We start from the raw sequence: 12,890 nt of genomic DNA, 5'->3' as shown, positions 1-12,890 counted from the left end.
GGAATAAACAGTGACGACGTTGGACAACATGCGCATCAAACCCAACCTGATAAAGTCTCATCAAATCATATAAGGAGCGTAATATTATACACGCAAAAAAAAAACGACAGGCTTTAAAAAATCCTGCAAGTCAAATCTCCTCATAACCCCCATGGCCACGAATCCAGCACCTCTTCCCTAATGAATGTTATACTTCTTCATCTCCCAATCTCTCCATTTCCAGACACCCAGAGGATGCGCCTCGGTATTGAATATGAATTTGTCGAGCGGCAGCGCGCTGTCGTCGCTGAATAGCAGGAAGAGGTACTTGAGCGTCTCAGCGAGGAAGTAACTACAACGTCCCAGTTTAGGCAAGATGAGTTATTAGTCAGCAGGGCGTTTAGGGGACGCATACCTCGGTTGAGAATCGGTCGCTGCTGCTGCAGCCTTGTTATCCACATGCGTAACGCTGCCATAACCGTACTTGGTTTTGGAGTACTTTTCGATCGCTTGGAAGGCTGCCCATCCACGTTCACGCCAAACAGGATCCTTGGTCGTGCGCCAAAGCAAGAACACGCTTTCCAGAGTCTTTTCGCCCTGTTAACAACTCGGACTTGCATTGATAGGAGTCGGGGGAACATACCTCTGGGCGGGATAACCATCTGGCATCTGATACGTAGTAGTCTCGCTGCTGATCCGATTCAAGTCGAGTCCATTTGGATGTTACACCTGGCGGGAGGTCACCCGGCTTGCGCGTCTGCTCCCATTTCGTGAGTTCGTCGATCCATTTGGGATTCTGGGTTTGGAATTGGACGATTTCGGCTCCGAGACCTGCATGGGTCGAAGTGAGCAAATAGTACGAGCGACTTGGAGCGAGAACTCTTACCAGTTTGCATATCCTCGTAGACGCCAATGCATGTATTGGTCAATCCAATAGCGGCCCACATGTATCGCTCCTTGCGCTCCTTGGTCATTCCCTCTTTTTCAGTCAACTGATCCGCGCCTGTAACGAGTTCAGCATCATTAATTATAGCGAAACCCAAACGGCGCACCCAGTGCGAAAAGCCCCGGAAGGAAGCACGACAAATGCTCAAGTTTGCCCGCCGGAGTGTGTGCGGGACTGGCAATGTCGGTGACGTAGAGAAGTTTGCGGTTCGGAGAGATAAACAGCATGTGGGAAATAATCGAATCAGACGCCTGGAGCCCTATTGGCGGTTGTTAGTTCGTTTTGGTGGAGAAGAGAGGTCATCTAGAGTTACTCACATAGGTCCCTTAGAGCAGTCTCGGTCCTTCCGGTGAGAAGATACTGCTTGAGCAAATACTCGAATCCGCTATCTGCCATTGCGCCTAGTGACACTTTGTCTGAGCATAGTGTGTTAGCGCATCATTCTGAACAAGACCGATACCCAACTTACCTCCAACCGGGGTTCCATTAGTACGCTCCCACCAAATAGGGAACAAACCAGGCAAAGGGAGATTCGGTGCAGCTTTCTTCATCACATCCATAACACGTTCGGCCTGTGAATAATTTAGTGTGAGTGGAACATGTGTCTCGAAACGTGGGTGGAGTAGCCGAATAATAGATATCGACCAGCAGAATTTAAAGTAAAGGTGTATGAATCATAATACTCACAGCCAAGAAATATCTAGCTTGTCCCGTTGCCCATGAGAGATACTTCAGTTCCATCTGGCAACTTGCAAACTCGGCCAATGGTGCAGATCCACCAGGAGCAAGGCGCGCGCCAGGAGCGTTGTCGCTAGCTGTGGCTACCAAAACAGAAGGCTTAGATATCCAAAGCTAAGGGCTAGGCCAAATTGAGATCATAACGTACAATACTTGTAGCTCTTTGGATCATCGGTAGGGTAAACTGGCGGGGGCCCGCTCGTACGTACTCCAAAGAAAGGCAGCCCAGATGGAGAGTCAAAGACTGGTAAGAGTTTGTCCGCCAAGAGCGCAGCCTTTTGGAGCAAGATATGTTCTCGGCCGGCATAGGCGTTAGAATGCGCATTCGCTGCAATGATACGGGGTTGGAAACGACCTATGAAATTGGAAGTAAAGGCTAACCTGATTCCAGGGAGCTCAATTCGCCACTGATCGTACTCCTCGCGAGAGAATGGGCGCTAACGAGTCCACCCAGGTACCTGATTGCCGTCTCGAAAAACGGGCATGGCCGTCGTTGTTAATGTCGAAATTCATTTTCGTGACAAAATCGAGTGCGCCATCGTATTCAGATTTGAGACCCATGAGCTGCATAGTGCTAATCGCGTCGATTACAGAGACACCCCATCCATTGAAGCTACAATATATGGGCCTTAGCAACAAGCTAGTATAAGAATAAGATGTACGTACTTGTTCGTGCTCCCATTACTAGTTGGTAATAATTCGTCATAATTCCATGCAGCATTTGTATACCCGCTGTACGCGTGTCGAAAGGCGTTGCGGACCGCTTCGGCACGATCCGCCATGACGGTATCGACTGGCGGTTTGACTGGCGCACCTGCCTCGTGTGGAGGAGGTGGAGGAGGATCAAAGTCAGGATCCCATGTAGATGGGGTCGCGAGCCAAATGGGTTTTCTCGAGGCCAAGCGAGCTCTGGGCGATACGACTCGGGTGCGGCCAGATAGTATAGTACTCCAGCAACAGTCAGTCCGAGTATAGCAAATCTCGCACCAGCGCGCGATTTAAGCGCCTGGAGAGAGAAACCTGGCTTAGAGTCCGTCTGGGTGGGCAGAGGCAGACTCATCGTGGTAGAGAGGTACAGATGGGTTGTGGCACGTGAGGAGAGCTACCTGTCAATTCCAACGGACTTTGTTCGCACCATTGCTTGGCATGAACCTGACTGTCCACACGACAAAGCACACTCAGTTTCTTGATTTGGAATCAATTGTCAGACGTGGACCTCACGTGGATCGGCAGACACCCTCTATGCCGAGAAAAAGAACGGCAGGGCCACTGATTTGCCTCACTTCAAACCAAGATCCCCATATTTGGAGAATTGGACACTCGAGCCATACTCGCTAGCCCAGCACGCGTTCATCCTTGTCTTCGAACCAATCAAAACTTATCAAGGCTGGAGTATGCCTCGACTCCACTCGGCCCCACCCTGATCATCCTCGGCGTAAATTCGTCAAAACACATGCGGGAGATGTTTGTCACACTCATCTTATTTCAAATAACTGGGAACTAGACTACATATACAAACACCACAGTTATGCCGACATGATACCCGCCTCGGTTGATTAGCAATTTTTTCTGAAAGCATGTCCGAAGCCCAAGAACAAGTGTCGACTGTGCTCTTGATCAAATCATAGGGGATAGAGAAATATAAGAGGCATGTAAATGAATGCATTTGTGTTCAATCGAGCCTGCATCTATAGCTGATTTGGTGCTACACCTGATCCCCAAAGTTTCACGTTTGAATAAAGCTCAAGGTCTGAGGTACCCTCGAGTCTTCTCTGCTGTTGTATTGGGGATAGCTGGGACTTCAAATCCAACACCCAGCAACAAGTTTCGAATCATTGAGAGAACATGAATATCTTTCTGCAGTCATCCAAGCCCCGGCAGTTCAATATTTTTTACTTAGTATCCCAATCTTCAGAACGAAGGGAAAACGATTGATGATATGACCCTGAGGAGTGTCAGATTCATATTTAAATATCTGAGCTACATTTGGTCGGTTTACTTAGTTTTATATACCATTCCCTTCGGCGTATCAATCATAATTAATTGAGGCACATAAGTTTATCTTTATGTGGATTTGAAGCATATCAGGCCTTGTGCTACTTTGAGTTTTATAGTAATCACATGAAACCACTTATCAATAAGGGCTAACCACACTGATGCCGGGGCACGAGGAAATCAAAGAAATTAAATGCGTAGACACACTGGGAAATTACAAGGGAGGATTGAGCCCCTCCGAAACATATTCACAATAGGTGCATCACTTGGGGCAAATCCAAAGCTATTCTCCGCGCCAGCCTCACCCTCTATTCGTCACCGACCACATCCGCCTCACGCGACCCAACGCAACCCTGTCCCTACCTCCGGATGTGATCGTGAAAACACCTCACCGCCACTCGCTAGACGCACGACTGAACCAAGTTATCATGGGACATGGACCACCTGACGAATATCATGAATATTCCCGCCCCGACGATAGTACCAGCTGCCCCTGGCATCCGCCTCTGTCAAATACTCAGTTACATCTCCGCCAGCACTGTCTTCATACCAGCCGCACCCTTTTCAAAGAGTCGGGGCTCATGCTCAACTCTATCCTTTTCGGCACAACCTCAGAGCTATAAGTCGTCGCTAGATTCCTCAACGCGAAGGAGGCCTCGAAATATAACAATATATGCACCCTCATTGTGTCCAAGCGCTCACACCAGGGCTTCTCCTGGTTTCTTCTCCATTCATTTGTTGGCCCCTGGCTCTACTATTTGTCTTTTGCCTTCTTAGATTCTCTTTCCTCCCTGCCTCTCACTATTGTCGACACTTCTGCTCTCTTCCTCGTCTTTACCATCGACGGTAGGTATAGTACCTTCGGGCGAGCCCCGGCACCAGTAGGCTTTATTCTTTCTGTGTAGTCCTTTCCACTCCATGTGTCTCCCCTCTCTGGCTCATCCTCCTCGTCTCTTTATGTGCTTAACTAGTGCTCTAGGCGCAGCCTTGTTGTCTGACCATACGATCTAGTCCGAGTAATAAATCGTATTAAAAAAGTCATTACATGATCATGTTTGCTTGTAGATCTGTGGCTGTGACCTATAAACTCCTGGGGCGCCTGGGCTCCTCGATAATTACAAACCCTCAATTTGAAAATATCATCTGGATCTGTATCAATTTAGAGGGTCGCACTGGAGCCCAACTCCGCATATCTTCTCTCTTGCGACGGACAAACGATCACAGATGGAAATAGAATCAGAAGAGGCCAGACACGTGAGTAACATTGGACAGTAGAATCAATAGTGTTAGTGACCAAACAGAAAGAATGATTCTCGAAACACAATGAGAGGTACATTGGGAAACAGCATAGGGGGTGAAGAAGAGATATGGAACACAACTCTGGATATCGACGATTCACTACGTGATCGAGGTAAACCTTTTCAATAAAAAAAACATACCAAGACTGTTGGCTCCGTGCGCTCATCTAGAGTCCCCCAGATCCGGAAGACTTGCATAACTTGGGAGTGTCCAATCGCGATCAATTTCGACAGACGGAGAACTAGATTGTATCCAGAATGCAATCAAATATGCAAGTTGCGCCCTTGCACTGACCCCATACGGGCACCCGCATTTAGCGCCCCGACTCGCTTCCTTAGGGTCATCTTATGACGATCGGTTTCGGCGCCTGGGGGAGGTAGATGACGTTGAGAAAGCAATCAAATACTTTATTTGTGCCCTTGTGGTAACTCCTGACAATCACCCAGACCTGCCAGCGCGGCTTGTTGATCTAAGCATAGCTTATACACATCGATACAAATCTCTGCAAGAGGTACAGGACCTCAATCTGGCCATCGAATATAAATCCCGTCTGGTCCAAATCACTTCCGATGATAACCAAAACCTGCCACGTTGGGTCACTAGTCTGGGAATATCTTACACAGAGCGATACAAGCGACTGGGTGAAACTGGTGACCTCGAAAGAGCAATCGAATGTGACTCTCGTGCAGTCACACTTACCCCCAGTGGGCATCCAGACCTCCCATCTCGGCTTATTAATCTAGCGTTGTCTTACGAGGACCGATATGAACGTTTGAATGAACTCCGCGATCTCGATAGAGTAATCGAGAACAGATCGCGCGCGGTCGAACTCACTCCTAGCTCCCGCTCAGAATTCCCACGCCGGCTTGCTGGTTTAGGATCATCTTATAGCAGCCGGTTCGAGCGCCTGGGCAAAATGGTTGATCTCGAAGAGGCAATTAAATACCAATTTCTTGCAGTCGAATCGACTTCTGAAAATGATCCAAGCATGGCGGAGCGATTGAGCAACCTGGGCATATCTTACACTAATAGACATCAGCGTTCTGGAGAATCGGGTGACCTTGAGAAATCAATTCAACATAAATCTCGTGCACTCAAGCTTACCCCCGACAGTGATCCTAACCTTCCCGACCGGTTGCTTGGTTTAGGGGCCTCTTATTGTGATCGGTACATGCTCCTAAATGAACTTAATGATCTCGAGAAATCAATCGAATACATAGACCACGCAGTCGATATCACCCCTGACGGCCACTCAGACCTCCCAAACCTGCTTGCTGGTCTAGGTGTGTGCTATACCCACCGGTTTGAACGGTTGGGTGAAATAGGAGACCTTGAAAAAGCAATGGGTTACAAATCTCGCGCACTTAACCTCACACCCAAAGGCCACACAGACCTGCCGCGCCGACTTTGTGAAATAGCGGTATCTTGTACCCAACGATATAGACGCCTGGGCGAAATTGCCGATCTCGAAAACGCAATAGAGTACGACTCTCGTGCGGTCGCGCTTACTCCAGAGGATCATCCAGAGTTTCCGAGTCAGCTTGGCAATCTGGGGGCGTCTTACGAAGATCGATATCTGCGTCTAGGTGAACCTGACGATCTCGCAAAGGCCATCAAATACATATCTCGTGCACTCGAACTTATGCCTAATGATCATCAGGATGTAGCGGCCTGGTGCACTGGTTTAGGCTCATGTTATGCTGATCGGTATATACGCATAGGCGCGCTTAGTGATCTCTCAAAAGCAATTGAGTACAAAGAACGAGCACTTAGGCTCACTCCCGACACCCATCCGCGCTTGCCAGACCAGCTCGCCAATCTGGCATCGTCCTACCATGATCAATATCAACGCCTCAAAGATCTCGATGATCTTCAGAAAGCCATCGAACTTAAATCTCGTGGACTTGCACTTACTCCCAACGGCCACCCAAGTCTGTCGGGTCTACTTGGGGATCTTGGTGTTTATCACGACGATCGGTATAGAAGCCTGGGTGAAATCGTTGACCTTGAGAAATCGGATGATTACATAGCCCGTGCAGCTAGCCAGAGTCCAGAGGGGCATCCTAGTTCGTCTCTGCGGTATTTTAATTGGGCTATAACCTGTTTTGCCCAATATCAGCGTACGAATGATCCTTCTCAACTAGCAAATTCGCTCGATTCGTTCCGCAAAGCCACTCAAATTTTCAACGGGGGACCACGCGACATATTTTACTATGCCTTCCGCTGGGCAAAGCTGGCTTCCAGACATAACCCCCTCAATCCTTTGGAAGCCTTTCGCACAACAATTGATCTACTTCCTCAGTTCATCTGGTTGGGTGCCACGACCAATCAACAATATCAAGATCTCACACTTGCAGAGAATCTGGCCGGACGAGCCGCTTCTGCTGCAATTTTATCCTCAGAGTATAATTTGGCGCTTGAATGGATGGAACATGCACGATGTGTGGTCTGGAACCAAAGCTTGATGCTTCGGACCGCTCTCGATGACCTTTCAACCTCTTTCCCTGATCTAGCCAACCGCCTCCAACGATTGGCTCGGCAACTGAATGAAGCAACCTCTGATCCTGTAGGATCTGACCGAGTTATTTCCACTTCTGCCCCAGAATACCGGCATGCACTGGCTCGTAGGTACAACGACTTATTAGCACAGGTACGCGAGCTGCCAGGGTTCGAAAACTTTCTCAGGCCAACGAGGGTGGACAGTCTTTACTGTGTTGCTCGAAACGGCCCCGTTATCATAATCAACTGCGATACAGGTCGATGTGATGCAATAATTTTGATACCCGGTCATCGCCAGGTCTACTATGTCCGCTTCCAGAGTTCTCCCGCCAAGAAGCCCAAAATGCTCGGCTCGAAATACAAAAGTCACTGAATCGCTGGGGGCTGAGAGAGCGGATATCCAACTAAGGCCGCGGCCGGGACGGAAACAAGAGCAAAAAGGTAATTTTAGAGCGGTGCTGAAACTTCTCTGGTACGGGATTGTTAAGCCCGTGTTATCCTTTCTCGGGTACTTGGTAAGTATCAATGTTCATAAAAGCACTTTATTGCTGAGATCGACCCAGGAGGATGTACCCATAGGCAGCACCATACCACATGTGACTTGGTGTCCAACTGGTGCTGTATCTTTTCTTCCACTTCATGCAGCGGGAGACTATGATAAACCCGATGCGAGATCGTTCAAATACGTCGTATCATCATACACTCCGAACCTTACGACCCTATTGAGTTCATCCTCTAGTGCTTTGGGACCTGGCTCCCGAGTGCTCGGAGTTGGGCAAGAAGCTACATCTTATCAAGGTACAATTTGAGCAAACTTCCAGGCACAACTAGGGAGCTCGGCTATTTGAAGGAGCAAGTTCAGAAAATCAAGAGCGTTGGGTTCTCGGAGCTTACGGACGAAAACGCAACGACAAAAGCTGTACTCGACGCCATGGAAAACCATGATTGGGTTCATCTTGCTTGTCACGCTCACCAAAACGTTGACGATCCAAGTGAGAGTGGGTTCTTATTGCACGATGGGATCTTGGATCTGGCTTCCATCAACCGACGGTCTTTTAAGAACAAGGGCCTTGCTTTCCTTTCAGCTTGCCAGACAGCAACAGGAGACTCCAAGTTACCTGACGAAGCGGTGCACCTGGCGTCTGGTATGCTAATGGCGGGGTACTCGAGTGTGATAGCGACGATGTGGTCGGTTAAGGATGCAGACGCACCGCTAGTCGCCAATGAAGTATACAGCCAATTGATGAGGATGGGAAGCTTGGGAAAGGAGAGGCCGGAAGAGCCCTGCACCGTGCTGTTGCAGAACTACGCGGGAAGATTGGAGAGAATGAGTTCGGTCGTTGGGTGCCGTACATTCATATAGGATCCTAGGCATTAGTCCAAGTGTATGACACATGTCTACAAATGGGCAAATCTTGAAAACAACCGGACGTCATACCTTATTTCATAACACATTATGCGTAGTGGATATATGCTACGTCTGAGACACCTGAACAAGGTATACATACATAGTCCAATATTCGTGTAATTTCAGAAAACGAACATGATATACCAGTTTTTATTTATTTAGTGTACTAGCAGTGGGTGAAAAGTTTGGGAATGTCGAATGATTTCAATCGTAGATTCGGGGACGTTTGCACAGTATGAAGTGTACCAAGATCAGGCCCTGAATTTGAAGAAGGATTCAACAACCGTTAAAGGTATACAACATGCTCGCATTAATCGAAAGAGTGACAGAAGTGGAACACTATCACAACACACCATATACTTTTAGAAGGAAGCTCGGCTAGGCACTGCCTCTTGAATATGTGCCCTCTCATGTATCCACCATTAAACATGATAGCTACTGTTCATCAAACATGATAGCTGAGTTAATAAGTTCAATCACATTCTTTGACGGGGACTAATTGAGCACTTGAAAGGTCGTAGTTGGCTAAGCGGCGTTATCGATGTAAATATAACTCGTCATTAGTCAGCCTAATCTTTCACTCACCACACGAGGGCTGGGCCCCGTAAGATCTCTGGCTCAATCTCATCACCATTCCGTCTCGCGCTTTTGTAATATCCATTGTCGCCAGGATACCCGACATGACCAGGAAAATAGAAGTGTCCGCTATAAATTGGCCGGGGCAGACACGTCTTCCAATGCCAAATATAATATCCCGTGGGCTCAGTGGCCCGCATGTCTTCTGCCTTTCGTCAAACCTCTCCGGAATGAATTTCTCTGGGTCAGGAAACATGCTCTCATCTCGAGTGATCTAATTCATAGCACCGAATATAGGAATAAAAACTCATCCAACGGAAATACGCACCGCATACACGTTATTATACACTGTGCTATTGGCAGGGATACGATACCCTCTGTATTCATCGTCTTGCTGACGCGTCGGGGAATTGCTATATGAGGCAATAATCAGAATATAGTATCCTTAATATTTTAATCAGTACTCACATAACGGAGTGACTGGATACCACCTCAGAGTCTCCAAAATTACGCATTCTAGATAAGGTAGATCCGGTCTATCCAATACAGTCGGTAATCGATCTGTCCCCACGACTTTATCAATCTCCTCACGAGCCTTCGAGCAACTTCAGGATATAGCAGCATCGCAAGTATGAAATTATTTAAGACCCAACGGTCGTGTGTGCGCCGCCGCCGTACATGGATGCCGCCGTCCATTTGATAATTTCTTCGCCACGACGGCCATCTACGTTCTGTTCAAGCAACTCGGATAAGAAAGACGGTATTGCAATGCCTGCAGCCTGGGCTATTGTGAGTATATGCTTTTATGATTAAACGACAGAAAACAGCCTTGTTTACCATCTGCTTTTTCGTCCACTCGAAGGGGATATTGGCCATTCCAAGAGGGAGTTTACTCCATTCAAATGCTTTAGTTTTGAATCCCATACCTGGTAACCAGGTCGGTAAATGCCTTAAGAAGGGATAGCTATCCACAAGATAATTGCCCATCATGGTCACACGTCCGAGTGACTCGATGGCTTCGTCCGAGCTCTTAACATAAGGGTCGTTGGCATCAGTGACAACATAACCATAGGTAATCCGCATAATTATTTTTCCAGGAGCCTGATGTTATGTTAGCAGTCTTAAATTTGAACGTCAATACAAGACTTAGGACTGACAAATTGAATTCTTGCACAAAATTCTCCGAGTTTGCGGCTAACCGCTGCAAGAATAAATGCACGTCCCTCGTCTGACCAGCGTGATACTTCATAGCTGCTTTCTTATTGAAACCTTGATTAGCGTAACGCCTGTACATCTTCCAGTCCTCATCGTATCCATGAAAGGGCATGACCCTTTCCCAGCCCATCCTTTATTAGGAGATCAATGACAACGACCCGTTTGAATAGTGATAATGCCCACAGAAATGCCATTTCCCTCCTCGGACGATGCGAATACAGTGCACCCCTTGACTCAAATAGGTCCGAGACTGCTTTATAGGAGGATAGGATCACAATGTGGTTGGTGTGTACTCGTAGATGAATAATGTCACCTGGGATAATCATAAGGGTGCAAACACAGGTGATTAGGCCTTCATCTAAGAAGTTCCAATAGCTTATGCTTACCGTATATCTTGGCCCATTCGGTAAATTTGATCCATGGGTGAGTACGTGGCATGTCCAAGCATTACCGCTAAACCAAGATGTCTTAGGTGGCCCAGGTGGTAATGGCAAGCAAGATGGCGTTGACGTTGATAGACACAGACGGTCATACAGGCTCCAGCCAATGCTGCTGACACAATAGAGATTATACTAAGGTTTGACAGAGAGTCCACCAACATAACCAGAGAGCGGCGACTGAGAGCCTATTAGCAGGTAGTGGGAGGTACTTGCAGTCGGTGGGTGAGATAGGTCAAAAAGTTGCAACCGACGGGTATTAGAGTGCTATCAATATTTTATAGGCAGTAAGGCGTTGATCTACCCCACGTTGTGACGAGTAGCCATTAAGCCAAGCAAATCTCAAGGGATTTAGTTGATCACTTCCTGACAAGTCTGCCGGTGGTCAATCGGGCGGGGTCAAATTTGCCTTTTGTATATGTTGCCATGCTGAGAGTGAACGACTGGGTTCCGTGTCGATGCCTGTGACCACCCAGTAATATAATATCGACATTTGCACAGAGCTCGGCCGGATAGATCCATGAAGCAAAGATCTCCGAATAATCTATCTTCCATGGGTACTGAGCTCGCGTGGTGGCTGTACATGATGACACACCATAGTTCTCCCGAGCACGCCGACCTAGTACTGTTATGTGTTGCACCGCAAGGCTATACACCAGGCTCGTGACTAAACTACCGCGAATGCTAGTGTATATAACTCACCCACAAGGCTTTCCAAGAGACACGACAGTTATTAGTGATTACATCCCCAAGGTCCTTGAAATGGCCGCTACCATGGAGAACCCGATTTTCTATGACTGGCTGATGCCAATAACAAACCCTGGTCATTCAACCCATACAAAACAAGGTAAGCACCATTGAATGACTTACCCACGCATACGAGTTTTAAATCAGTTGCACAGATTGTCATTAAATTATAAACGCCTGCCTTATCGGGTTGTCTACATTTCGTTCCCCGATATTGAGCCTAAGCTTAAAGAGTTAGGGTGCCGCCAATATCCGAGTCGTTTCCGCGATATACCCTACCAGGTACGCATCAATTAAAGTTAAATCCGAGTGGTTCACCGCTGCCGTGATGGCTAACTTTCTCTGTATCAGTGATAGCTGACCATCGGCCGATCCAGATGGCAAGCCGACCTATGTTTCAGATTCCTTCAAGATCGCGCTCTACCTGGACGACAAGTACCGGCGCCTGAACACCCGGCTATTTTTTCCCCGGTACACGTGGTCTGCAAAGCCTGCTGTGTCCGAATACTTCCCAACTCTCAGTCATCGTCCCGCTAAGCGTTCCATGCTTGCCGCGAATTCTTGATTCTCGCTCGTCGAGTATTAAGACGCACCAGGGAACCAGTTTTATACCCGAATCAGCTCCAAAAGAAATCGAACCAAGCTCTTGAAAGAAGCACAACAAAATTCGAAGCTCTTTGGGTTCATTGGCTCTAAATAATGAATCTGGCCCGTTGTCATGGGAATCAAGTTTCGTTCATCGATTTTTGTATCGGTGGTCTTTTGAATTATCCAGAGTCCGACACAGAAGATTCGACATATTTAAGAGCTCTTGAGTTGGTCAAACGGAAAGTTGGCTGTATATTGGGAGAGGATTAAAAGATCGAGAGGGCTTCGTCTGAAATTAATGTAGAGACATAACCGATCTAGAGTAATAACGTTCATAGGGATTGCAAGTAGCTAAGGCTGAACCGGGTCCTCTGTTATGGCGGATTGGACAAAAGTAATAACGAAGATTTGGGCTTAATTGGATGCTTTTGGGAAGCGATAAGAACAAGCTGCTTGCTAACGC

At 47.5% G+C, this 12,890-nt stretch overlaps 4 protein-coding genes across 4 annotated transcripts; 1 reads left to right on the top strand and 3 right to left on the bottom strand.

Moving 5' to 3' along the window:
• Window positions 1-177: 177 nt before the first annotated feature.
• Window positions 178-2,723, bottom strand: RhiXN_10964 (glycoside hydrolase family 47 protein; the record flags this gene model as incomplete). The annotated part of the gene is made up of 12 exons (XM_043330779.1): window positions 178-331; window positions 395-576; window positions 623-810; window positions 866-982; window positions 1,032-1,184; window positions 1,243-1,341; window positions 1,395-1,497; window positions 1,613-1,746; window positions 1,812-2,018; window positions 2,122-2,276; window positions 2,330-2,585; window positions 2,651-2,723. 12 exons carry the CDS (start codon window positions 2,721-2,723, stop codon window positions 178-180), a joined length of 1,821 nt encoding a protein of 606 aa, XP_043186124.1.
• A 2,258-nt stretch (window positions 2,724-4,981) lies between these two features.
• Window positions 4,982-8,819, top strand: RhiXN_10963 (CHAT domain protein; the record flags this gene model as incomplete). The annotated part of the gene is made up of 5 exons (XM_043330778.1): window positions 4,982-5,069; window positions 5,191-7,607; window positions 7,945-7,971; window positions 8,020-8,145; window positions 8,196-8,819. 5 exons carry the CDS (start codon window positions 4,982-4,984, stop codon window positions 8,817-8,819), a joined length of 3,282 nt encoding a protein of 1,093 aa, XP_043186123.1.
• Window positions 8,820-9,336: 517 nt separating this feature from the next.
• Window positions 9,337-9,955, bottom strand: RhiXN_10962 (cytochrome P450 family protein; the record flags this gene model as incomplete). The annotated part of the gene is made up of 4 exons (XM_043330777.1): window positions 9,337-9,389; window positions 9,450-9,714; window positions 9,769-9,853; window positions 9,909-9,955. The coding sequence occupies 4 exons, from the start codon at window positions 9,953-9,955 to the stop codon at window positions 9,337-9,339; spliced, it is 450 nt and encodes a 149-aa protein (XP_043186122.1).
• Window positions 9,956-10,081: 126 nt separating this feature from the next.
• Window positions 10,082-11,093, bottom strand: RhiXN_10961 (cytochrome P450 family protein; the record flags this gene model as incomplete). Its single annotated transcript, XM_043330776.1, has 5 exons — window positions 10,082-10,219; window positions 10,278-10,541; window positions 10,615-10,786; window positions 10,839-10,968; window positions 11,042-11,093. The coding sequence occupies 5 exons, from the start codon at window positions 11,091-11,093 to the stop codon at window positions 10,082-10,084; spliced, it is 756 nt and encodes a 251-aa protein (XP_043186121.1).
• Window positions 11,094-12,890: the final 1,797 nt, after the last annotated feature.

Source organism: Rhizoctonia solani, chromosome 14, assembly GCF_016906535.1.
Source record: "Rhizoctonia solani chromosome 14, complete sequence".
Lineage (NCBI taxonomy): Eukaryota > Fungi > Basidiomycota > Agaricomycetes > Cantharellales > Ceratobasidiaceae > Rhizoctonia > Rhizoctonia solani.
The sequence above is the reverse complement of the archived record's forward strand: the minus strand, read 5'-3'. Positions and strand labels throughout refer to the sequence as shown.